The sequence below is a fragment of the Lethenteron reissneri genome, chromosome 30 (assembly GCF_015708825.2).
Source record: "Lethenteron reissneri isolate LAM-NWPU_2019-01 chromosome 30, ASM1570882v1, whole genome shotgun sequence".
Lineage (NCBI taxonomy): Eukaryota > Metazoa > Chordata > Hyperoartia > Petromyzontiformes > Petromyzontidae > Lethenteron > Lethenteron reissneri.
The window spans coordinates 5420550-5447854 of NC_083808.1; the positions used below are offsets into that span (position 1 = coordinate 5420550).

Consider the following 27305-nt stretch of genomic DNA (forward strand, 5'->3'; position numbering starts at 1 on the left):
CGCCACTCGTGGGTGCCGTAGTGCAGTTTGCCGTGCGCGTCGCATTTAACAGAACGCAGCGAGTGTTGTGAATGTGCATCCGGGGATAACACCTGGTTGCATTGTCATGCCTGGTCGTATCGTTGTATACTTGCCAACATCTCAAGTCTTTTTACTACTGTGCGTTACATCGCAAAAATAAAATTATTTACCGATGACAACCACCACCACCAGCCTGTGTGTAACGCGTTTTAAGTGTTGCGATTCGTCGCGTTCGAACGATTAATAGGTTTCCGTTGCCAATACATACAAAGGTATTTGTATTCTTGGTTCTTTCGGTAAAGTCACGTAGAAGGGAAATAATAAAATAATACACATATTAAAAAATGATACAATTAAAACAATAAAAACATTCTATTTTATTATTTCCCTTTTTTATTGTTATATATTTTTATTTTATTTTATTATTTCCCTTCTACTTGACTTTACCGAAAGAACCAAGAATATGAATCCCTGCAGTTACGAAAGCTTTAAATCTAAATGTAAGAGTATTTGTGTTTTGGGCCACGTGGTGGTGTTAGGTTAAAAAAAAGTTCGTCTCGTCATTCACAAGCCTCCACCACCCAACAATCTTTTTGTTTTGCATAAAAATATAAGTACCACGTAGCACACACCCAAAAAAATATAAAGATTGCGTCACACCCGTGTTTTAAATTTGCATTAAAAAACAGGGGGGGGGGGCTTCGTCAGTCGCGGGTGCAAGGAGTTACCACGTGACGCTCGGAGGCCAGGAGCCCTTTTGAAAACAAATATTCCACGTCGTGGAATGATTCGCAATTGAAGACAAATCGGATGCACATCCCTCTCGTCAATCCAGTGGTGAATGAGGGCTCATCTCCACGCCACCGTGTGAGTCGTGGGCGTTAATTGGCCGCACACTTCACCACCGCTGTCTCATCGCGAGTTGGTGAATGCAGGGCACAGACACGTGGTGCAGTACAATGGGATTTCCTCGACTGTACTGCCAAAAAAAGGCGATCTCCCCGATTGTAACTAGCCATCTGCCCCCGTGGATCGTGGTGATGATGCACTGCCCTCTGTTGTCCATAACGTAGCGTTGCAGTAGTCGATAACACCTGCTGTGTACGGATTTCTCCCATCCAAAAGCATCATCCAGGCGCAGTTCTGCTTTGGCTTCTGGGGAGCTGCCAAATATCGGGCACATTCGGCGATTTGATCACAGGTTAAGATGCAAGTGCGAGACACAAAAAAAATGTGGCGTCGTTTCAACTCAAACATTAACTGCGTACAATTTATTAAGTTCAAAATATCAAACAATACTTGCGTTGAAATGTATGGCTCAAATTGTGACAACTCCACTCGTGTGCGTGCCTGCGTGTGCGCACTCCCTCACACGTTATATAAAATTATTTAGGATGCGGTGACAACAAAAAGCATCGAAAAAGGCATCATGTACAACATCAACACAAACAAGCTCCCCCAAAAGTACAGCCTTAATATTTTAAAACTTCCATTAACTGGTTTAACATCGCACGGGCAGAAATTGCCTATACCCCCGATCTTTGAGAAGCTATGAATATACTCATAGGAGGTAACGGGGTATAGGCATTCCCCACCCATATTATATCACCTGCATTCAACACCAAAGGTGGATGTTCTTTTGCTAAGAAAAGCGTGACTTTAAACTCCACCCAGTCCAGGTAATAACGAGTTGATGATGAATCGTCACAACTTCTGTCATTTAAATTTAGGATTATTGTTTAACACTGGCGACTGGAGCGGCCACTTGTGCCTTTTGGGCTAAGTCACACTCGCCGATCGCATACGACTCAGGTATCTGAGAGCTTGAGAATGAACGCGATGCGTGGTCACGCCACGCTTTAGCAGTCAGCGCGATGAGGCAGGTGGTACATAAAAGCACATTTCATTAGGAGGGGTGCATTACGGAATGAAATGGGAGCACACGAACAATTTCATTGTAAATTATGAATGATATGCTCCACACTCTCTATAAGTTATAACAGTATTAAGCCACTGTCCTACTCCAATAACCAGGTCAATGTGGGTAACAGTGATGGAGCTGAATGACGAAAAAAATGTAACTACATCAAATGATAATTGCGGTGTTGGATCAATTGAGAAAAATGAACCAGCAACCCTGTGAAACCTTTACCAAATGTTATCAAACACTGAAGCACACAACTACAACGAAAACTACATCCAAAGAAATAACTATGAAACACATACAAAAACCTACCACTGCCAAAATAAATAACATGCTTCCTTACAATTAATCACGTTCGCAACCTGGCACACGACCTGCTGCTCGGATGCACGAGACCCACTGCTGCAAGAACACCGTGGGACTCGTCCAAAACAACACGGAGCTTTCTCGTAATCAACAAACAACAAGTCGACAAACACACTTCACAGGCCCTGGCGACAAACGTGCCACTCGAGCATTGCAGAACCTGTGCACTGCACTTTGCAGAAACGCGATCTTTCTCGACAGCTCAGTGGGATTAAGCGTTGAATGGGTTCGCAAGCCGTCACGAGTGGAAAATCAAGGCGGTGCGGGGGAGAAGGCCCGGATTTTCTTCTCCCGAGCCCGTCTGCGATTCCGCATCGACTCGCAGCGCTACTTGTAAGGATTGGGAATGGACTCCCCACGGTACCTCCCACCCCCCCGAGCTACTCTGCGTATTTGCGGCGGTATACGACTCCAACGATGAAATTCATTTTCGCGATTCGATTAACTAATCGATATCTTCGCACTTTGCTGAATGTAGCGGCCACTGGTGGCTGCTAGGCGGTGGCAGGAGGGTGGGGGGGGGGGTCACGTGAACCCATGACATAAAACACAAATTGAAAAACATTGATTGTTTATGCATGCCGCTTCTGTGCAAGCTGAAGGATCAATATTGGCAGATCGATGCGGTTGTTATACCTCGACTGCATTCGGCGCTGCAAGGCCCCTCTGGGGGCTGCACGCACACAGCCAAGCGCACAGCCTCCCAGCCGCTTCACTCGCAGCAGGACAAGACAGCCAAATGGCGCTTAGAAGACGCCAGGTGATTTCAGAGCAACAAGGGAGGGGGGGGTGAAGGGTGCCCGCTTCTGAATGTCGACGCCAAATATGACCAGTCGTGGTACAACAGGCCCACGTGCAGACATGCAAGAGGCATGTGCATTTGCCTTGTGAATGTGGATATTAACAAAAAACCCACAACGATGCAGCTTATTTATGTTAGGTATAACGTTAACACTGAACGAAGCCGGTTACTACTTTATTGAAGTTGTCAAATGTAGTTGTTTGAAGTTGCTTGACCTCGGAGGCCTCCCTCGATACCGAGACTTCCATCTCAAAGCGACCTCCCCCCCCTCCTCTCTCACAGCCGCTTCTAAACGGATGAGCACGGGAGGGGTGGGGGGAGGGGGTCAGGAAGATGAACGGGGGGAGGGGGCGACATTCACTCCGCCATCGCCACTCCGCCGCCATCGTTCCCGCCGACCGCAGCAGCCGCCGTTGCCGCGTCGGCCGCCCCGTCGAAGGAGCCAGAGAAGTGGACGTTCTCCTCGAAGGCGTAGTACACGAGCGCGATGAACGCGCACGCCACCACGAAGGCGACCAACCGCGCCCACACGGGCACGGAGGCCGCCGCCGCTGCTGGCCCGGAAGCGGCAGCTTTGTGGACGGAGCCCTGCCCTGGGGGGCGGGAGATGGGAGAGGCGCCGAGGTCGTTCGACGATCTGGACGCCAGGTCCGGGGAGAAGCCGCCCCAGCCGTCCCGAGCGCAGCCGCGGATCGGGCGCCGTCGAGTGGCGCTGTGGAGACGGGAGAGCTCGATAAGGGTCGCCCGCCACCGTCATCATCATCATCATCATGTTCAATCCACTGGAAAACAAGTAGGCCTGGCCAGGACACATTGCTACGATGGTTGACAGGCAGCAGGACAAGACTGGTGATGGGGCTGGCAGCCAAACGAGGGAAGACGCTTAAGAGAAAGACCAGCGGAGACGGAGCCACGCGATCGGCTCGTGTGCAGGAGATGACAGGAGATGGCCTGTGGCATCGCAGCACCGCGAGAGGGACGGTGACGCCTTAGCAAGGCCTTCATCAACAGCGGATAGACCCTGGCTCACGATAATGACGATGATAGAGCACCCTCTGAGACCAAGAGTGACTTCTGTATTGACCGTGTGTCCGGCAGGGTGGCATGTGCGGCGACGCTGCGCAGCGCGCAATCTGGAGGATTGTGAGAGCGAACAATACAATCGTCATTAGACCTTCTTTACCAGTACCAAAATATAATAGGGGTTTTTCCCCTTTTTTTCTGGCAACAAAACTGAAACCTTTTTACAATGATTCATGTCTGCATTAACCACAATACCAATTGGGTCGAGGCTCAAAAGAAAGCCGTCCCTTGGTGTGGACCAATCAGTTTCAAGGACAATGCATATATTATCATAGTATGTTTTTTTTGCATTTTGACTGCAAGTATTGTGGTTGATGCAGACATGAATCATTGTAAAAAGGTTTCAGTGTTGTTGCCAGAAAAAAGGGGAAAAACCCGATTATTATCGAACAAAACAAGTTACCCTTCTTTATTTGTTACGTCAGCATCGGTTGGTCGATTAGGCAACTCGCCCACGCCACACGAACGTGGAATTTCCACGATTGCCTCAGGGTTGCAAACAGGATGTGACACCACCTCACGTTCATCTGGGTAGCCAACTACTCAAGACTTGTTCATCCTGTGTACCTGTGTAAGTGTATGATACGGTCGGACTGTCTTTGATGCAGTCCCACCCCACCCCCCTAAGCGCATTTGGTGGCAGGGGATACGACGCTGTGCCGATGATACCAAACAACGATGGAACCAGTGCAAAACATTTGCGAGGGTTACCTCATGGTCATAAAATATGCTTAAATGTCAGCATTATCGAGCGACGGGTCTTGTTCACACTCATTTGATTTTTTAAAAAGTCAATGACGAGGTCTCTTTAATCTGCACCTGCGTTCTCCGCTTCACACAGTTCTCCGCCTCGCCCGTCTCGCGGTACCGGCTGTAATAACGAACAGGGTAGTCGTAGTAGTGATAACAATTATAGTAAACGACCTTACGAGGCTAGCCGATGACACTTGGCGTAATGGCTTCCCGCGAGACACGTGACGGCGATTCGTGCCCCTTGTGAGTGAACTCATTGTCAATTTCTTTTTACGGCAGGGGGTCACAATTTACTTTTAAAAATAGTTTTCTATTTTTTAAACAGTGGCCGATTTAGCACCTCTAGCTGGCTGCAGGGGTCACAGGAACCCATTACATGGGAGTGTACAATTGGAAAAGAATCAAATCGTATACGCATTAATGAATGCATGCATCCATCATGAGTATTCAAAACCGTCTGACCGATGCATCATTACGTGCCAAGTTCTAACACTGATTTGGCACTCAGTCATTTATACCGCACCTACATTTAGCAACGTACGGTACAAAAAAAGTTCTACATAGATATACGAAAGAAGATAACACAATGTGTGCGGTGAGGCAGTAGCACAGTGGTGAGCGGAGCGCGCAATAAACCCGAGCCACCCGAGTTAGAATCCGAGCCAAGGCAAACACGAGCGGTGAGCAATATCTGAACTTGTCCTGGGGACCCCCCCCCCCCTCACCTTGAACTAGCACGAGCCAGCGTGGTGAAGTATGGTCAAACAACCCCCATGGCCAATGATACGGTGCAGGAGGGCAATGGTTGAGCAGTTGATTAGCAAATGTGCTGTAAAAATGTAATACATTTTGTAAAGTTCGCATGAAGTCCCTTTAAGTGGGAATCATAAATCAACAAAATTACTGAAAACGGGCACACGTGTTACGCACAGCGAGCGAACGGGAGCAAAGTTCACGGAGAGCCCCCACCCTCCCCCCCCACTTGCGGTCTCGTGCGACCAAACGTTTCGTCACGGTCTGTCACGGACGCACTGGGGAAGTTGAGAAACGGGCAGTGACATCACTACTGAAAGATTATGAATGAACGAGCACGACTATTAAAACGAGCTCACGCATCGTCACCGATACCCTTTGGCACAGTTCTGATACGTCCCCGGTAACCACCGGGGTGCTTACGGAGAAGCGCGGGTTTGAGTGTCCTCCCTTGTCACAACACCTCGCCCGTTCACATTTTTGCGGCGACGCGGCAACGTTGGAAATACGCTGAATCGACCGAGTTTAGAGTTCCGATTAAAATGTACCCAAGCAAATATTAATTGTCGTCGGCGCTAGGAATAAAAAAAAATAGGATCACGGCAACAACCAGGACGAGAGGTGAAATGTTACATTTCCGCGGCGATGATTTTGCAGCCAAGATTCAATAAAAGTATAAATATGTTTTTGTTTACGTTTTAGCCAATGTAGACTCTCTAGCTGTTGCAGGGGGAGAACAAGAACCCCATACTTACAATGCACACGAATTGAAAAGCAGACTCTTGCGCGAATCAATTCGACGCATGTACCGCGAGCTTAAAGAACTGATATTCATCGACGAATCGATACACGCCCTAAACAATTCTGAAAATTTCTTCAATCTTAAAACTTACGAGTGGTGTCGCAAGGCTCTTAGCACCAACGGCTGATATTGCCCTCGTTAATGCCGGCACATGCTGTGAGCTTCTCAAGTGATTCATAGAACTAGGCGAGAGCCACATGCGACCACGAGTCTAACCTTCAAGGGGAGAGACTTGCAATGCAGGGTAATGCAAGAGTAAGAGATTTATGCTTGGAAATACATTGAGAAAAAGAACACGTGGATTCGAGGGCACAGGCAGCTTTCATGTCATCATTCGTATGATAGAGAAAAGTAATATGGGGCTTGGCAGCAGGACATCGATCAGAGAGATGACAGCCAATGTTCGATTAATAATTATGGAGTGGCAGGTAAGGTATGGGACGCATCCGAGAGTACGGACACCGAGGATATGGGAGCGATGAAATCGGTTAGTTCGCAGACGTTAGGTCGATTGTTTGATCGTAGGGTCACGAGAGGTGGCAACAACACATACACCCAGCAGTGGATTGATCATGGTTGATGATGATGACGACGATGACGATAAGCGCCAGAAGGCAATTGCGCAACGAAACGCAACATCACATTCGTTGGCAAAACTTAAAAAAACGTGACGTGTGGCAGCGCCTCACCTTATTCCCGATGGTGAAATAAACAAGTCTGCATCGTTGCCTCCACCAAGCTTCAAGTCCTGAAGAGACAATAACGGAGACAACAGCCACAGGATTACACAGGGCACACGTGCAGCGTGGTCCCTCCACCAACACAGGTAGGCCGGCCTCAACCCTGACCAAAGATCCCCCCTCGTGTAGCCTGTATCAGACCTCTTGGGGCGCACGTCCGATTAGCACGGTTGGCTACGTACGGTGCGAAAGAAGTTCAACATACACACAAGTGCCGTTAGCATGCAGCACACCTATGGATGTTGAAGTTCACACGCGCACAGTCCTTTGTGTTGACCCACTGCCGGACGAGGGCTTCACCATGCCATGTGTGTGGGCCGTGGGAGTTATTTGAACATAATTCACCATGATAATTGTTTTTTTACCCTTCTATCTGGCAACAAAACTGACACCCTTTTTTACAAGGAGTCATGTTTGCATAGACCACAATACCTGCAGCCATAATGCAAACAAAAAACATAACTCTGATAATATATGCACTGTCCTTGAAGTTGATTGGTCCACACCTGAGACAGCTTTCCTTATAGCCTAGTCTCACATGGGTTGGACCAGATGACGCCAAAAGGCGCACAACTTATGGCTGCAGGTATTGTGGTCTATGCAAACATGACTCCTTGTAAAAAAGGTGTCAGTTTTGTTGCCAGATAGAAGGGTAAAAAAACAATTATCATATTTTTTACTGGCAAAATAGGTTCAAATGGTGTAATTCACCATGCCCGTAAATGTGGGCTCGTGTAAGCAGCAGAGGTGTGGAAAACACAGGACAGAACGACGACGGATTTTGCTGCATTGCCCGCAACTCTAGGAAAACCTAATAATCGGGGTGTTCCCCTTTTTTTCTGGCAACAAAAATGAAACCCTTTTTACAAGGATTCATGTCTGCATTAACCACAATACTTGCAGTCAAAATGCAAACAAAAAATATACTATGATAATATATGCATTGTCCTTGAAACTGATTGGCCCACACCAAGGGACGGCTTTCTTTTGAGCCTCGACCCAATTGGTGCTCGACCAGATGACGCCAAAAGGCGTACAGCTCAAAGACAATGCACTATCAAAGTGATGAGGGCTCGGGGTGAGCATCTACATCATTAGACCTCCTTTGCCAGTACCAAAATAGAATAATTGGGTTTTCCCCCTTTTTTTTGTTGCCAGAAAATAAGTGGAAAAACCCTATAATTATATTTTGGTAGTGGCAAAGGAGGTCTAATGAGCTATGAAAACCTGTCCGTGCATGATGGTCACCCATCTACGAAGCACCTCTCCACCAGGCCCAAGATCTGCTTAGCTTCCTAGCTCCTACGAGATTGGGGCATGTACGGGGGAGGTGATACGATCATGCTGTAATGCACAAAGGAAATATGAAAAAACTTGAGCGTTCCAAGCTGTGAAGCGCGCATCACATTACGCAGGGCACACCATACGAGAGCAATGCGCTACGGCGAAAAATAATAGGGCAATACAGCAACGTGGAAAAAAAAACTCGCAAACCATATTAGCTGAAATAAGGCATCAGCTCATGATGTTGCAATCACAGGCCAGAACATAACCGCGGCGCGTTTTACAATTGTCGGAGCAAATTATCCGTTGCGCACATTTAGGAATCTATGCGCAAAGTTTTGGCTCGAGTTACTCGGTACCCAAACCCCCCCACACCTTCTCGTTCCTGGCCGTGCCCAGCTGTGCCCTTCCCAGGGCACAAGCACACGCACGGCCTTGACCACGGGAAGGCCCCGGACGTCAGCGGGAAAACTCGACGGCAACAAAAACCCCACACCCCAAGCCATCGCCGCTGCGGCTTGTGCAACGCGTGACCACGGAAGCAAAAAGAAATTCCCCCTCCACCGTGTCGGGAAAATAAGCCCCGCGTGACGCGACCGCTCGCACGTGCAGACAGGACACACGCGAAGAAGCCGCTGTGCGAAAAAGAAGAAAAAAAACCCGTCGTAAAACAACAACTCAAGAACCCTCGTGGCGTGTGTTCGGATCGTAATACGTGCTCGGGAGCTCCTTCAGAACTTCCTGAAGAAGCTCCCGTTCTCTTGGCGGCGAAACCTCGGGCCCATTGTTACCCAGTCACGTGCGGCACGACCCGAAAACACATCGGAGAGCTGTACAACAGCGTGAACGGTCAGGCCGAGCGAGAGTACCGCAATGTTTTTGCTCTGGCGGCCTTGGCCTTTAAGGGTGCAAGGAGTTGCACGTTTCTGTCTGCGCTCCTGCGTCGCTGCAATGTCCTCGGACGATCTTCCCTGCAGGGAGGTTAGACAACATCAGCGAGCGCCATTTCCCCCAACGCGCCAGTCAGGCGTCAGGACGACGCCGCCGCCGCCGCCGCCGCCGCCGCCATCAACGGGAGCGGGGGAAGCCGGGACGGGGGAGCTCGCATTAAAAGGACATAACCTGCATCATGGCCGTGTCCAGCTCGCAGAGCCCTTCGCCAGAATCGCTCTTGGAAAGTGAACGTTCTATTGGAGAAATGTTCTTGCTCCGAAACTGTGGGGGGCGTTGAAGGCGAGCGGACGGGAGGAAACAAAAAATACAAAGAAAAGTTGAGTCCAGCCTCTACCCAAGTTCTACCCCCCCACCCCCCCCAACACCTTTGCTTTACGGCAACCTGGCAGTACTCCCACTTGGATGATTGAGACGAAGGCTAATGCTACAGCAATGCCACCATGAAATGCCAGTGTAGATTTACAGCCCCTTGTCGATCCACTGCTGGAAGAAGGCCTCCACATGCCGTGCGGGCCGTTCGTTATTTCACCGCAATTCACAACGCTGGCAAGCGTGGGGGGCCATCAAAGTTGGAAGCAGAGCACAGAAGCACAGTCCAACAATGAATGGGAGCGTAGACGTACACTACAATAGGATTTTGTTGCACTGGCCACCCTCGACACCCGTCGTAACACACGGTGGGTCGCCCATCCAATCACTATCCGGCTCTAACCCCGCTTAGCTTCCAAGATGGGAACAGGCCCGGGCGCACTGGTCAGCATAGCCCCCCCCGTTGCCTTTTGTACAAGCGTCAAGTACTCGCCTGCTCTACAAGGTGGGAAACGTTTAGGCTGTCGGGCTTTTTCCGGGACCGCACCGACACAAAATCTTCTTTCTGCGCGGGATGCAAGCGATTATCAGCACATGCATTGTTGTAATATATATAGCTGCGTACATATGTATAGAAATGTTGCTTAACTCATTTGTTTGGCCAGAATATAGTTACAATGTCTTGATTGGGGGGGGGGGGGGTGTGGGGGTTGTGGCCCTGTGAGTCTATAAAAAGTCAATAAAATTGTACAAGAGGTTATTGTCTATGGCTGGGAAGCCTTCAAGTCCTCTACACATATCCAGTGGTCAGGGAGGTCTGGTGGAAGGCCCCTATAGTACTGACACAAATCTACGTTCACTCACAAAATATAAACTTGTTGATGTCGATATGCATTAGGTAGTTTGAAGCCTCGTTTCAAGGCCTGTTGGAACATGCATTCCAAATACGTGCCAGGTCGCTTCCTTGGATTAAAATGTTTTTTTATTAAAATGGGATATTTAAAAAATAACAGAATTGACATTGAAAGATATTCTTCAAAACTCAAACGAACTAACCTATTGACAATAGTTAACCGATGTAATTTGAGGGATTTGTTCGTCTGTTTGGGCTTTCAACTGTTAATAAAATGTAATCTATCCATCAAGCTAATACACCTAGTTGTGCGCCAGTTTTCAGTCAACAAAAGCAGCGTGTCATGTGACCCTATGCTGTGGAATCCTCTCCGCAAAATCATAATTCACATTCGATACTGAAACAAATATGAATTAAATTAGCATCATTTATTTAAATGCAGATCGCTCAACATAATTGCGACAACTTCTACAGCGCCGGCGTCACATGGCAAGCCAATGCAAGCCTCTCCTAAGCCTTCAAAGCGCTAAAAGTTTAAAATCTTAACGCTTCTAAGCGCACGTTTGCCGTCAATTCGTGCAAGTTATTATTATTGTGAATTTTAATTCGTTATTTCGTAAATATTTCGTCGCGGAAGAAAAATGTCAACGAGCCACGACGATCGCAACAGATATAAACGGACGATTGCTACAATTATCGTGGGGACCTTACACCGTCCGATACAAATCGCAGTAGCGCCACGTCGTGGCAAAACCCTATTGCTGCTCAGCAAGCGGAAGGTTCAGCATGCAAGGCTGCGAGCTCGGGAAAATTACGACTCCTGGGCGAGCGCGGAACTGGTAGGAGAAACGGCAAGAGCGGTGCAATTACTGCCGAGAACCAAGACTCCCACTCCGACGACAAGCGGCGGTCGTCTTGCTTGATGGACGGCCTCTGCGAAACGGTGCCACCGTGCGGGAAGAGGTTGCCGGGCACGGCGCAGGCCGCTGCTGCTGCCGTCAACTGCTGCTCCAGGCCCTCAGACAGCTGAGCACGCGTGCGCAACAAGCACAACACAATTCAGCCGGAGCCCATCCTACAAGCCGCTGTTCATCATCATCACCATCAGCCAGGGTACTATCCCCACTGCTGCATCACGCAGGCATAGCCAAGCCGTCGGCATCTCTCGCGGTCACGTGACGCGTCGGTCCACGTGGCCTCCTGCGCACGAGCCGATCTCACCACTCCATCGCTGTGCGTGCTCTCGTTTGGCTGCCACTCCGTTGCTAGACTCGACCACCGAATGCCGTGCCTTCTAAGCGATGTCCTGCCCAAGCCAACTTTCACCCGTGTCTGTTCCCCGATTAAATATTTTTTTTGTCTCTCGCTGCAATTCCTACGCTTCGTTGCGCACTTTTCACCTTCCGCTCCATTTTTGTTGTTGTTGTCGTCAACCCTCGTGTTTCTGATCCAAGTTTCATCGCATGTAATTCAATGTTTGCGCAGACCGAACAATGGTCCTCGGTCGCCTGCAAATTTGGTCTCGTCAAACTTGACGGTCGGCAGGGTTGGCGTAGGAGTTAATCAGAATCAAAAAGCAGCAGACCCGTGCAAAACGCAAAGGAGTTGACACGTTTTCTTGCAAACGACAACCACCTGCCCATCAACCAAAACCTCAACAATGAACCTCGCTACCAACTCAAAGTCATTGTCACCATCCTAGAAGCTCGCCTGGATGCGGAAGAACGCTGGCGAAGTGAGAACAATGCGAACGTCCAGAATGAACACCTCTCATTCGAGATACAAACATTGCACCTTCTGGCTTTGACAATCCCCGAAGACCCTGGCGTAGCCATCAACCGCATCAGCACATCAACGGGCCGCTTTGCAGCACCATCTCCTTCATGAATAAAAAACTCAAGACAAGCCATAGTAGTGCGATTGGGGCCATGCAACCCAAACTAACTTTGGACCACATAGCTAACCACGGTAATCTGGGAGAGAAAAGCCCTCTCTCTCATGGCGAAGCACATACCGACATTGGCATTTGGCTCCTGAACAATACGCAATAACAGAATAAGCCAAGTAAGAACAAGACACCTTCTTGACTTGACCATTGCTAATTACAGCACCGTGGGGGGTCTATGTGAAGAATCAAACCTCACTGAATGAGAGACAGAATTGAGATAAATACATCCGGGCTGAGTTGACCTCAGTCGGTGAGGTGACTTCTCTTGAAGCAAGGTATCGCAGTCCTCACAATCGATTTCTCGACAGCGAATAGTTACACAAGCCTGATAACACTGAACTGAACGTCCTCCGTTCCTTTCCACCGAAACGATACGGCTCTTCGAGCGACTTAACCGCTGCGTTTATCTGCCGTGCTTTCCAATAAGCGCGAGACTTGGCGCGCAAGGTCACGTGACTCTACCCAACATGCGCCCCCCTCCGCGCCCCCCCAAATTCGTGCCCCCCCCCCTCGCCGGCCCGGCAACACCGTAACCCACCATGGGCGTCGCGATGGCGACCTTTTCTCGTTGCGTCTCCCTGCGGGAGGCCGAGTTGGTGAACATCTCCACATCCTTCAGGGGGTGGAGAAATAAAATGAACATCCCACACACACAACATGGCACCCCGCTCCACAGAGGTGAAGCAGCGCCACCTGGTGCCGGAGTAGTGGTAGCGATGGTAATTACTATTATTCGGAGCTATTCGTTAACCCACTGCCCACTCCGTGTTGACCATGGCGGCAGGGAGAGGGATATTAAACCATACTTCACCTTACTAGGCGTGCGAGGGTTGGGTGAAGGGGGTGGGTGTGGATGGGGCAGGACTGATTCAGACGTCACTCGCCAACTGATGTTAGTCGTGACCAGCAATCGGTGGCTGGGCTAACCACCGCGTGCCACCCCTACCAAGTGACGGTAATGTCCTCGCCAACGCAACACAAATCATTATTAGGGGTCTTAATCCAGGTGCATGGGAATGATTTGTGCAGTTGAGGTGGGAGTTGTGGGAGGGGGGGTGTGTAAGCAGACACAGGCACCATGGTTGAACAGCCAAAGTGGCTCACGGAGAGCTACCGCACTGCTGCTTACTGTCCAGCAACTGGGGAAGAGGACAGTTGCAGTTGCCCATCCAGTTTCCACGCCACGCTAAACACGTGACGTGTACCCCTTTTCGTCTATTAACGTTTACTGCAAGTGGCAATGAAACGTCATGGCATTCACAAGTAAGAGGAATGCGTGATGATTCAACGCCTGTAACCAACACCACCTGCGCTGCCTGGGCAGCGATTTGACCGAATGGCAAGATTCAGGGACACGATTCCAAAAACAACAACAATAAAAAGCCATCGTCTTTTCAACACGACGGCGAACGTAGCGGCCAACAGCAGCCGCTGGAATCGCATCGACCCATTGCAAACGACATGCACAAGACGCGAAAGACTGTCGGATTCGACGCGTGCAATGGGATGCATGTTTATCCACGATCTCCCCAACCCTGCCGTGGCTCCAACAGTGGCATGGGGGAATCTTCGCGTCGAACTTTTCCGCACAGAGTCTTGAGAGGCGACCGCATGTTGACACGCGAAATCCAAATGGTCGTTGCCGTTATTGTTCTCTTAAATCGACGAATGGACGCATCATTTCACCCCTAACCTCCAAATAGCAGGGTTGGCTACGTACGATGCGAAAGCAGTTCAACATACATACATTCAAAACAGACGACAAGTTTAGTTTCCGGAAGCGAACACAACCAATTCTAGACCACAAACAAAATAACTTAACGCTGTTCACGATACGGAGGGACGAGATTTCAACCTCTGCTGGCAATATAAACCAGGCGCAGTTAGGAAACGTGAGCGGGTCGGGCGAGGCGGGGAAAAAAGAAAAGCGAGAGGTGAGAGAGCTCCACCGTGGGAGCACTGCGGCACAAGCAAGCCGTCATTCACGCAGTCACCGGAGAGAAGTCAACGTTGTCGTCCGGGCCGGTGGACTGGAAGCTCCATTGTCGCATCGTGCACGGGGTGCTCTCCTGCAAAGATTCAACGACCTCTGCACCCACGCCGACCCCTCACCACCACCACCACCGTGCACGTGCGAGCGAGCACGCGAGAGAGACGACAGGTGACAATTAAAACCCTCCGCAAGGACGACTACGCTTGCGGCGAGGAAAGCACGCAAGTAATTTAGCGTAATATTTCGCAAGTTGTTCATTTAGTGCAATCTTCGCAATTTGATCATTTCAGCGCATTCGTCGCAAGATACTCATTTTAGCGCAATCTTCGCAAGTTATTTTATTGGCAGGCTCATGCGGTTCGACACTGCTTAGCAAGTAAGAAGGTCTGAGCATTTCTTATTGTGCACTCTTACGAGTGCAGGCCATCATTTATGCGCACTATTTGCACGTGGCAAGCTCTTTGGAACATCATTTTAAGTCCCTTGCTAAACCAGCTCAGGCTCAGGGATGGGTCCCAAACGTGAGCTGGTAACTCTCGTTCCAGATCTTAGGCCGGAGACCCCGAAAAACTGCACAAGCCGTATAGTTTCGTGTAAAGTTTTGCCAATGCTTGGATGTTCATATTCTGCAATCAACCGAGGTGTGTTCTGGAAAAAGTTGATAACCCCCATTCATATTTTACAAAGATAATTTATACTGGCTTCAATGGAATGCTCATATATTGCCATGCAACGAACTTAACTTTTCACTTTTTCCATCCAATCAATCTGTCCACTAGATTTCGTGGGTCATCAATTTTTTTTCCACGAAGCCTCGGAGAGATTGCCGACTGTACTTCACACCATTTGTGCACCCCAAAAAAAACCAACCCCAATAAAGTGGCAAAAAGTAGGAAGAGTTTTGCAGCGCTGTGAGACTGTGCCCAAACCTCGGGCAGAAAACAACACGAAACCACAGGTAAAAAGGGTGTGTTCAAATAGCAAAACAAATTTGGCTGTGACTCTTCCATCCCCAGCGCACCAGCTAAGCGCACACACACACACACAGACCCAAGTGCAAGAGACCCAAGAGAGAGCGGTGAGAATCTCCTGAAAGGCAAGCGCAAGAGCGAGGTAGCTGGGAGCCGCACGCACTTTTGTTATGTCGGCATCAGCACCGCTAACGGCCAGAGCCCTCTGATGGGCAATGGCTTGCCGGTGCAGAGACACCGGGCCCGGCCTCCCCGCGGGGCTGTCCTGCGATGGTCCGGGAGAAGCGTGTGCCTGTGTGAAACCAATAAAGCGCCACGGTACGTGAGCTCCGCAAGAAAAATGTGCGGCCGGTCGCAAAGGCTAGTACTCTCCCGCCCGCCCCCTCCCCGGTGCCACCGTGCGGGGCAGGCGGTCACACTGCCTAGGCATCACCCCTACTCCCGGTGCCAACGTGCGGGAGCAATCCAGCTTCCGGATTTTCTGTGGGTTGTAAACTCTTGCCGTGTCTATAGGAGTCTCCGGATCATAAGACGCTCCGGACAGTAAAGACGCACCGCGCCCCCCAAATTTGTGCTCTGTGGCCATATGGTTATGCAAATGTGATGGCACACAGGTGCAGAGCTGCCGGGTTAAGAGATGGCACAACAACTTTTTGGGTTTAAAATACAGCAAAATGAAGTGTGTCGTACAATCTGGAAAATATGGTGTGCACACACACAGACAGAAGATCCCCTGTATAGCCTTTACAGACTTGGGGCAAGTGCTGTTAGCGAGCAACTATCAAGGCTGGCACGGCACGCAATGGGGTGGGTGTCCAGCACCATGCCCGATCGCCTTTGTCTCCCGAGTGGCGATGATGTTTATGACCGAACAAGGAAGTCATTTGAGGCCGAGCCGACCTAAGGGAGGCCCAGGACCAGTTAATATATTCATAACCGACGTTAGCCACGAGCGGGAATCGAACTCGGTTCGCCAGATTCGTAGCGCAGCACGCTAATCACACAAAGACACACACACACACGTATGTACGTTTTGTTATCGTTAAAGAGTTGCATACAGACCTTGGTAGAGTGCGCTGTGAAGGGCGACTGGAAAGATGTCTGAATCGCTTTTTCGGTTACTTCTCCGGTTTGTTCGTAAACTAACAACAACAACAACGGCGGCGACAACGAAATAAACCCGTGAACAAATTCAACCGAGCCAGACAAACAAATACAATTTCACAGCAGAGTGCCACAAGTTTGCACACAGGCTGCAAGTCACCGCGGCCCCAACGCGATCATCGTCATTTCAAGTTTCAAGTTTCATTTATTAGGTATAGCCCTGTGAGCCATTCGGCTCTTGAATCGGGTGCAACCGCAACAAACAAAAAAACTAAAACATGAACAAGAAAACATCTTAAAGTGACTATGTGCAAACAGAAAATCCAAGAAAAAACAGGAAAATATTGCAGAAAAAGCACCATACACCAACACTGTGTGCAAAAATCCCAGTGGGATGCAAGTCAAACAACAACAACAACCACTAGACAACTTAGATTTAGGCCATCAGTCTAACTCTGTACTACAACAAACAAACATGGCCAAACCGAAAAACTTTTCAAACTCACCCTCTGCCGTCTCCTCCTCCTCGTCCTCCTCCGTGTCGCTGTAGTTATCGGTCTGCAGGCTACCGTTGACGCCCGAGCTCCCGGCGGCCGCCGTGGATGGGGCGGCGTCCCCGTGCTCCAGCAGTCTCAGCAGCTTCTTCTCGTAGAGCTTGCGCGTCGTGGCTGCGCCGCAACGGTGCCAGTGGTTGGGAGAGAGAGGGGGGTAGAGAGAGAGGGGGGTAGAGAGAGAGAGGTGTGGTAACCCGCCAGCAGCATCATACTTCTCTTTTTTAATTGTTTTTTTTATTTGACAAAAGAGCCCAGTATAAACAGCACGAACCGTAACAAAGCAAGGCGGGGGGTACATAAATATTAAGGACCGAAGTCCCGAACTCGGTGCTCCTGGGTTGTAGTAAGCGGAGGATATTGGGCGCACTGCCCCACTCGCTTAGGCACACTGTCAGCAGCATCATACGTCTATTAAAAATTATAATTTATACCTCGAGTTTCCTAGCTAGCTGCTGGCTGGCCGACTTCCCACCCTCAACAATAATTCTGCTGCGAGTGGCTGCGAGCCATTGCCACCGAAACTAGCTGGGTAAGTGGCTACACGGGATTTTCAGCGTAACAAATAAACATTGAGTTGAATTGGCGGAAAAAGTTCTGAAAATTTATCATAATAGATAGCGACACCAAAAGGTGGGAGTAACGAAAACAGAGACTGATATGGTTAATTTAAAATTTCTCAAACTTTTCAATTTGTTCTTCTATGCATGTCATGTTCGCCAGAATATGAACAAATTAACTTCACAATACATATTACCTTGTAATTTTATTACGTAAAGAAGCGGAACACTTTGTGCTCCGAGGTCACAGGAGGATTATGAGAAGAGATTGAAAATGACAGCCGTCTCCTCTTGTTTCCTGCTGTAGACCAACGGGTTCTCTACTCGTTCATTCAACAAGCATGACTGCTGATGAGAAACCAGAAGTTGGGACTGCTGATGAGAAACCAGAAGTTGGGACTGGTTCAGAGTGTGCTCGCTTAAACAAATTCTATTCGATAAAATGTATCTGAAAAGTTGATCTGCTGAAATGTTTGTTTCTGTGTGTGTTTCGAGACGGAACTAAATTCTAGATTAAAATTTTACTCGATGCTGCTCCACAACAAACGTATAAAAAAAGTTAGGAAACAATACAGATTTTTGCATTGAACAAAGCCCCATCGCTTAGACAGAGTGCTCTTGACAATAACATCTGGCAACTCAGCAGAAAGGTCAAAACCCATCCACAGTTTGCTCACTTAAACAAATGCTGCTCGATAACATTGGTCTGGAAAGCCGATAGGCCGATGGACTATTTTTTAAAATATATATTGTTTTTATCCATAATGTTCCACAACAATACGTAATCAGTTCATATCTGAATTTGGGCAGTATTTCGGACACATTGAATTAGAGTATTTGGCTGCAATAAAATTCCACGTGATAAGCCACTTCGTTGAGCTACCGACGCTGCTTCTGAAAAAGAGCCATATAGCTCAATGGGCCTTACCTGGTATAATAAAGATAGTATTAGTTTAGAATCTACATATACGTATGTATGCTGAACTTCTTTTGCACCGTACGTAGCCAACCGTGCTAATGGGAGGTGCGGGGAAGGAAAAACTAAACACAAAAGGCAGTTCTAAAGAAATGAGTTTCCAATATAGATTTAAAAGTGCATAGCTCCAGTGGCTTCCGAATATCAGAAGAGCGTTCCAGACAGCAGCAGAAGCGCGTCTGAAAACGCGCGATGCGCTAACCGTCTTTGTTCGATGGCCAGCCAAAACGCCGCTGCTGCGATGACGACCGCAACGGTGCCACTGCGCGTTTGTGTTCAGGCTTACCGACAATAGGCCCTGGGCTGACTCCAAACTCCCTGATTTTCCTGGCGAGTTCAGCGTTGGAGAGCGAGGACACGTCCACGTCTAGGCCTCCCACCTCCACCTTGCTTGTCATGTCACTCGTTGTGCCGACCTGCTCAGCGACGAACACAGTGGGGGGGGAGGTGGGGAAGGTGGTGGATACAGCACGGGCATCAAGGCAAAGACCGAGCGAGGGGGGGCTGCCACCAGCGAGCTACAGCCAGATACGTGGACAATGCAACGGTAAAGCATGAGCAGCAGTTTTACAAACATCCGTGTCTGCGAGCACAATTAGCGCCGACCGAATGTACGCGTTTGCCCCGGGGCTAATGCGCTGTCAACTACAATGACTGCAATACATTTGACTCAATAAAATAGCAACTCAGCTCTGCAGAAACATTTTTATTTGATGTCATGGAATTGAAAAAGTTTTTGGTTTTTATAATTTCACAAGTATTGTTTTCATATAAATAATAACATTACATTAAGAAACTTATCGGTCTAAGTTTGTAATCGATTACAAAAATGTATCCAACATATGCGCCGCTAAAATAACAGTTAAATGCCAAGTTTCAAAACATGCAACTGGATGGTACCTTCCTTTTCACAGGTTCTTGGCGTTTTTTTTAAATGAACACCGCGGCTATTAATGATGCAAGCAGCGGCACCACTACTACAGCGACTTGGCAAGCGCAGGCTTGATCGCAGCGACTATCGATGTCGGGTTGGCAGAAAAACACCCCAAGATCAAACAAATAACGTATTCCTCAAAGCTTCTCCATCCATCCACCCATATGCAGGCAAAGATGTCAAAAGCCAGCTGATAAACATCACGGACGCCCAATGCTTAGAAAGCAAACGAAATAAGCAGGTTTAAGAGGTGACACTGATGACTAAATCACCCGGTGGGCACTCAGTCTCTGCAGACTATTGAAGCTAAGCAGGCTTTGACCCTGGATAAGCCTTTGGATGGGCAAAGGCAATGCATAAAAGAACAGCTGCAGGCTGCTGGTAAGCTTCCGTTTATTTTGTTGAACTAGATAAGAACTCAAAAGAAAACAGGATAGTCTCATATGTGCAAGGGTGACGCTCGAGTTACAAAAACGACAAAAAGTTAAACAAATTCAGCAAGGCACAGCAATGAAGCACACGAAAGCAGCGCAAACACGTGGGACTACGTGGTGGGCAGCAGTGCAGCAAAATCCATTGTTGTGCCGTACTACGCTCCCTCCATCGATGCTCTCCACCATCACCATCCCGCACCGACCAGCGTGGTCGAGCACGGTCAAATGACCCTGGTTATTCACCCGGCGTGGGGTGGCCCTCATCCAGCAGTGGATTGACAATGGGCCGTACTTGCACGTGTCGAGGATAGGCAGCGCCTAACTTTGGCTGCCGAAATGTCCACCCAAGGCACCGTGCGAGTGCGAGGGAGCCGTGCCACCTGTCCCACCGGGCTCCTCACATTCCACGACATTTATATATAGACACGGCTCCTTCTAAAAGTGAACTTCCCTCACTTCTCTGGTGAACACGTTTCAAACCCTATGCCGGGTGGAACCCACCGATGGCTTAGTACGTATGTACAACTTATTTTGCAATACGTATGTAGAACTTATTTTGCACCATACCAAGCCAACCGTGCTCATCGGAGGTGCGGGGAAAGGACAACAAACTAAACACAAAAAATCAGTTCAAGAAATTAGTTTTGTATGTATGTTAAAACTTATTTCGCACCGTACATAGCCAACCATGCTAATAGGAGGTGCGGATAGAGGACAACAAACTAAAACACAAAAAGCAGTTCTAAAGAAATTAGTTATTTACTGCCCTGTCTCCTGCATGGGTTGGCAAGCTTCCAGCGGCGCAAGCGGTGGCTTTTCACGGCTGACAGTGCTACACGAGATCAGTGAAACCCCTGCTGCAAATGACCACTTTCAACACGGCATTCGTCATAAACTGGGTCAGAACACAGCTGCAGGTGCAGCAAATGCTGTTGGATATAGCACAGTGGTGCTTCTGATACAAGGTCAGATCAGATGTTCGAAACGTATTTTAGTTCTAGGTATCTCAAAGGGCTTGGAATTTTAAAATAGATTCCATGATAATCATGCACACGGCACACTGGAGATGTTTTCTGACAGTTTGAGCTGATAGGTTTCTGCTCGTCAAAGACAATACGGCTACTTTAAAACACGTGCAATTATATTAAATCGTAAATATGCTCCCTTCAGGAAGGTTTGACGGAATCTCAAAGCTCATTTGGGAATTTGGCCAATTCCCTTAATTAGTGTTGGGCAGGCGGGAGACCTGAGTACCTGGAAAAAAACCCATAAAGTATGAGATAAGAGATCTACACAAATTGATTCAAGGATCCATTGCTCTACTACCATCTCCTGGCTACATTGCAGCCTCAGCAAAGGTAGCCAACCCTGCTTAGCATCCGCGATCGGGCACAATGAGGGCGATCTGGTCACAAGAAAATCAATATCACGCACGTCAAACCAGACGACAGTGAGAATATTCCCGCCCATGTCGAGTTCAGCAATGTACAACAACCACCGCACACCGCATCAACAGGTCACATGACACACTTACATAAAACCGCGGCTCTAAATTTGGCTGGCACGGTACACCCGCGGCGCACACGCTCGCTCACGCACGCCGTTATGCAAGTGCCACCCACGTGCAGACTACAAAAAGAAATGCATGCAGAGCAACACCAAAACGGCGGCAAGGGCGGCCCGAGCAGAAAACACAACCCCCGGGGAACTTGCTGACCCCATCCGACGACGAGACGCCGCCGTCCGCTCCGTGCAGCGACGGCGCGGCGCCGCCATCGTCCTCCTCGTCGCTCGAGAAGTCGGCGCCACTTGTCGGAGCCACGAGCCGGTGGTACAGCCGCACGTACACCTCCTTCTTGTGCTCTCCCGCCGGCAGGGCCACCTTGTGCGCCACGAGCTCACGCTTGAGCTTCTCCTTCGTCAGCAGCTGTGGGTCCTCTGCGAAGCCCGGCATTGTTTCCGCCACCGCCACCGACGCGTATCCCCTCTCTTCCTCCTCCGCCGAAGAGCCGACTGCAAAAGGGGGGCTTGCTGTCGCCCGAAGTTAATCCACCGCGGTAGCGCGAGCACGGGCCTGGGCGGACAGCTGTCGGCGTGCTGACATCAGCAGCACCTCGTGTCCCCCTCCCCCATTCCCAGAGGCGTGGGGCGTTACGTGAACCCCAGCGAGGGGCTCCTTGGTCGTAGCGGCTGTTGCCAAAGGGAGGGAGTCCCCGCGCCCGACTTAAATGAAACAGGCGCAGAGAGGGATGACCAGCAATCGTGAGATTTTGCTTTCTCGGTGCAAGTAACAGCGTCACTGGCCAAGCGGAGGTCGACGCATGGGTTGGTGGTCCGATAAAACAGGGTTTGTGATTCTCTCAAACCCGCTAGGCTCCGAGATGTCCAACAGACGGGAGTAGAGCAAGCAGGTTTATAAAACACATCCATGTGAACCTTTGAGGATTATCCTATCGTATGTACGGTGGGTGTTCTAGGAGTGCTCCAATTCCCTCCCACAACACAGAATATTCATTACATTGGTTCTGGCCAAACATCTAAAACACAAGACCCTTGGTGGTGGGATGTTTATAGACCTTTCAGAGCTAAGATAAAACCATGACCTATGAAAGCGAACCCTCGAATTTTTGGTGGAATGTTTACGCAGAATGTTACGACCCAGGAAAGGATGTTCCAGGTGACACTTGAAAAAATAATCTGTGCTGTTGGCACCATGAACATTCACCGAGTGCATATTACTATTAACACATTCCTGCGGAGGGAGCTAGTAGGAACGTTGGGTTGCTTGGTCAATGGCCAGGGTCAACGGTAGCGTGGTGTATTCCCCAAATATGCCCGACTGTGAGGGCGGGTACAAGCCGGTGTGAATAGGTTAAACGTTGAGTTTTATAAGGGCACCACCCAGCCCCTCCCCACCCTCCCCTCTCCACCCAGTCCCACTCCTCCCATTTTTAGATGCACGACGAACAGACACAATAATCCCCTGTGGGCTGGTGTAACTAGGAGGTTCCTACCAGTATCACTTACACCTTCTGATCCAGGAAAGCCTCACTGAGTCTCACAACTCTTATTCAAGAGGGTCCTATCATTTATTTCGTAGTAGGGGGCTCAGTACTATGACCATCACTATTTGATGTATATGCACGTGACCTGCAATGTACTTTATCTCGCAGGTTCATACACGCAGTTGACAAACCTCCAGAACACTGCCAAGACGAACAGCTGGCCGACCTTAATTGGAGGGATCTTTCCGTTGATGGAGACGCCGACCAAATCCTTCCAAATCCGCCACCTGAATATTCGTGCAGCAGATGCCACCCTCGATCTGTGAACCTACTGGGCATGTGAACAAGTATAACCCGTAAAAACAAAGTTTTTCACTCTAAATCCTTTATATGCGTGGCGGCTAGAGTCCTCTCGTCCTCTGGCTTGAGATGGCTGCCACCTATGGGTCAGATGATTGTCTGCCAGTATTAAGCAATTGGTAATTAAATATTTAATTTGTTTTCCCTAAGCAGTGTAAAATTTTGTAAAAAAAAATTCACGAACATTAATTGTCTCGCACAACGAGTCTGTGTGCAAAATGTCAGCTCGATTGGATCACGGGAAGTGGGTTAAAAAACGACCGAAAGATTTGCACGGTCGTAAGCAAGCAAGCAAGCACGCAAGCAAGCAAGCGAACTTAATATAAAGGATTTAAAAATAGCTATAAGGCCCATCGGATTCCTCCAGTACAAATACTGTACATATTCTGATTCCGATGAATATTCTCACTCTCTATAGCTGGCTGTTAATTCAGTCACCATACAAGCCAGTAGCGCCCTCGCCTGGGCAGTGAGCAGATCTCACATCACCATCAGCAAACACAGCCTCATGAACATGTCCGCCCGCAAAATTCCACATTTATTTCCAATTCAAAACGACACTTGCGGCTGGTTAACCGCCAGATATGAACAATTTTTTTAAAAACCTACAAAAAATACATTTAAGTGGGTGTGGAGAAAAAAAAGTTGGAAAAAAAATTCCCCACATTGACCCCGACGTGATTTGAACACGCAACCTTCTGATCTGGAGTCAGACGCGCTACCGTTGCGCCACGAGGTCCCGCGATAGCCCAGCAGCTCCGCAGCCCTTATGACATCGACTCGGCTTCTCGTTCATCCTCCACAAGCATTAAAACACACAAATATTGTTAGTATTATTATTCACGTGATAACGGTACTGGTTTCGGTTATAATTCTCTCCGGAGAGTAAGACGGACCCCCCCCCCCCCCATGCAACGTGTATCTGGTTCCACTGCGGGTTGTAGAGCTGCGGAGCTTTCACCGGTCGTAACGCATCCAGCACCTCGTACAAATCTGCCCCGATTGTGTTGTTGTGTTGTGTCTGTGTTGTGTGTTTGTTTGTGTTGTGTGTTGTGTGTGGTGTCTGCCGAGTTGTTCCGCGGTGCCGTTTGTTCCGTGATATCCGAATGAAACGCATCATCATCCTCATCATCATCATCCTCATCATCATCATCCTCATCATCATCATCCTCATATAAAGACAAAGGACCAACACCTTCCCACACCACCACCACCACCGCCGTATAAACATTAACAGCCTGTTGGGGGGGGGGGGGGGGCGAGTGGGCTTAGCGAGTAGCAAGCGGCGATGAAGGCCGCAACGCCACCACCACCACCACGACAACAACGAGAGACGAAGGTGGTGGTGATGTGGTGGTAGTGGTGGTGATGGTGGTGGTGATGGTAGTGGTGGTGATGGTGGTGGTGATGATGGTGGTGGTGATAGTGGTGATGGTGGTGTGATGGTGGTGGTGATGGTGGTGTGATGGTGGTGTGATGGTGGTGGTGTGATGGTAGTGGTGGTGATGGTGGTGGTGGAGTGGTGGTGATGGTGGTGTGATGGTAGTGGTGGTGATGGTGGTGGTGATGATGGTGGTGGTGATGGTGGTGTGATGGTGGTGGTGATGGTGGTGTGATGGTAGTGGTGGTGATGGTGGTGGTGGTGGTGATGGTGGTGGTGATGATGGTGGTGGTGATAGTGGTGATGGTGGTGTGATGGTGGTGGTGATGGTGGTGGTGGTGATAGTGGTGATGGTGGTGTGATGGTGGTGGTGATGGTGGTGTGATGGTGGTGGTGTGATGGTAGTGGTGGTGATGGTGGTGGTGGAGTGGTGGTGATGGTGGTGTGATGGTAGTGGTGGTGATGGTGGTGTGATGGTAGTGGTGGTGATGGTGGTGTGATGGTAGTGGTGGTGATGGTGGTGTGATGGTAGTGGTGGTGATGGTGGTGTGATGGTAGTGGTGGTGATGGTGGTGTGATGGTAGTGGTGGTGGTGTGGTGGTGGTGGTGATGGTGGTGGTGATGGTAGTGGTGGTGATGATGATGGTGGTGGTGGTGATGGTGTTGATGATGGTGGTGGACCCCGCCGTGTGTCACATCAACATTTGCACGCAACTCCCGCGCTAAACTCAGGACGCCTCAGACACAAAGGCACCTTTGTCATCTCTGTAACAAGTCATACCAAGTCACAAGTCGCCGCCTTAAGTCGACTTCGCAGCTTCACAGAGCAACACAGCTACTGTACACACGGCACTGTACTACCACAAAGATAAAGACCCCCCCCCTCACCCGTGTAGCCTTCACAAACTGTTGGGGCAAGTGCTGTTAGCAAGTAGAACACCCTATGGAGGTACACGAGGTGGGTGGCCAGCAAACACCACGCCCGGCCGCCTTTGTCTCCCCAGTGGCGACGTTTCCTGCACGCCAGGTAACTCGTTGAGGCTGAGTCGACCTAGAGGAGGGAGGTGGCTCAGGTTACCGGTTCAAGAGAATCGTCACAATCGGTGAGAGAGAATAGAAACTCGTAGCGGCCACCGCCACCACCGCCACCATCATCATCAGTGCTCAATCCACTGCTAGATGAGGCATCACACCGTGAAGGACGGTGGGGGGCAGGGGGGGTGTTTGACCATACTTCACCATGCTGGTCAAGTGCAGGCTTTGCCCATTGAGAACAAGGAGGGGGAGGGGAGTGGGGCAAGGCACCGTGACCCACGTCGCGAATTAACAGCGCAGACATCGGACGAGCCGAGAGAATCTCGAAGTGAGAGGTGGTGGAGGTGAGAGGGTGGTGAGTTTCAAATCGTTATAAAATACACGGCAGCTTGGCGTGCCTACATTGCATCGCCAAACAGCTCTCAGCACTGTTAGACCACCCATGTTAGACCACCCCCCCTGCCCACTCTACATGGAACACGTGTGTGGGAAACGGAGCCCGCCATTCTTTCGTCTCGCTCGCTTGCTCACCAGAGAAATGCTGGAAGAGGAGAGGAGGAGGGGGGGTAACGCTTCTTTCTCTCTCTGTATCTTGCTTGGGACGAGCAGCAGCAGCAGTAGTAGTCGTAGAGGAGTCGCAACCAACGCAAGCGGCCTGCTGCAACAGTCGCTTTGCCGGCGAAACAAGAAGCCACGTGGCGGCGCTGCTGCTGCACTTTTTGACAAAAGGAAGAAGCCCCTCCCCCTCCACACACAATCGCCCTCTGTCTGTTCACGAACCCAATGCCTCGGTTTCTAATTGCGGCGAGCTCCCCCGCTGTAACGTAATCGCCCCCACCCACAATCGGCGGTTTCGCTGCACGCGCTGTGAACGAATATGGCTCGTGCAGAAGCTGTGGCAGCAGCGCCAATGATGAGTGTTGTCAATGTGTTGTCCGTGATCTCCAAATCGCACAACAATCTGATCTTAAAGGTGCAGTGAAAAATGTTGATACTCCGACTGATGCTCCTGCTGTTGTGGAGTGACTCATGCAGCCAGCTATGGCTGCAGAGTTTGGTAGTGCATGTTGTTAACGTCGTTTATTGTGAAAATTCGGTCACAGTTACTATGATCACTGTTTCATTGCTTTCATGGCTTTATTTTGGTGATTTTCGAAACTTTTTTGGTTTGGCCATTTTGTTTGTTGTAGCACATGGTTAGACTGATGGCCTTAATCGAAGTTGCCTTGTGGTTGTTGTTTGACTTGCATCCCACTGGGATTTTTTCACACAGTGTTGGTGTACAGTGCTTTTTCTGCAATATTTTGCCGTCTTGTCTTGGATTTTCTGTTTGCACTTAGTCACTTTAAGATGTTTTCTTGTTCATGTTTTTTTGTTTGTTGCGGTTGCACCGGATTCAAGAGCCGAAT

General features: G+C 49.3%; 1 protein-coding gene and 1 non-coding gene across 8 annotated transcripts; both read right to left on the reverse strand.

Moving 5' to 3' along the window:
- LOC133349443 (lamina-associated polypeptide 2-like) lies at positions 1-26593 on the reverse strand. Of its 7 annotated transcripts, XM_061562885.1 has the most exons (14): positions 23347-23428; positions 21833-22338; positions 19034-19163; positions 17167-17328; positions 16619-16698; positions 15720-15848; positions 14587-14661; positions 13131-13205; positions 11515-11670; positions 10285-10356; positions 9651-9743; positions 9398-9499; positions 7194-7252; positions 1-3825 (listed from the first exon to the last, which is right to left on the reverse strand). In XM_061562885.1, the coding sequence occupies exons 2-14, from the start codon at positions 22067-22069 to the stop codon at positions 3471-3473; spliced, it is 1725 nt and encodes a 574-aa protein (XP_061418869.1). In that variant the 5' UTR covers positions 22070-22338; positions 23347-23428; the 3' UTR covers positions 1-3470. The 7 variants fall into 7 exon arrangements, with proteins under 7 accessions (XP_061418869.1, XP_061418874.1, XP_061418875.1 ...); XM_061562890.1 differs by lacking the exons at positions 21833-22338; positions 23347-23428 and adding an exon at positions 26428-26593; XM_061562891.1 differs by lacking the exons at positions 21833-22338; positions 23347-23428 and adding an exon at positions 25643-25722.
- On the reverse strand, positions 24148-24219 carry TRNAW-CCA (transfer RNA tryptophan (anticodon CCA)). The gene has a single exon. It is a non-coding gene; the product is annotated as a tRNA-Trp (tRNA).
- Positions 26594-27305: the final 712 nt, after the last annotated feature.

Coding starts and splice junctions, on each gene's coding strand:
- LOC133349443 (XM_061562885.1), bottom strand. CDS start 22,069: ATGCCGGGCTTCGCAGAGGACCCACAGCTGCTGACGAAGGAGAAGCTC. Junction 15,849..16,618: donor TCACAGCGCACTCTACCAAG/GTCTGTATGCAA, acceptor GGTTTCACACAG/GCACACGCTTCTCCCGGACC. Junction 13,206..14,586: donor ACAACGTTGACTTCTCTCCG/GTGACTGCGTGA, acceptor CACCCCCTGAAG/GATGTGGAGATGTTCACCAA.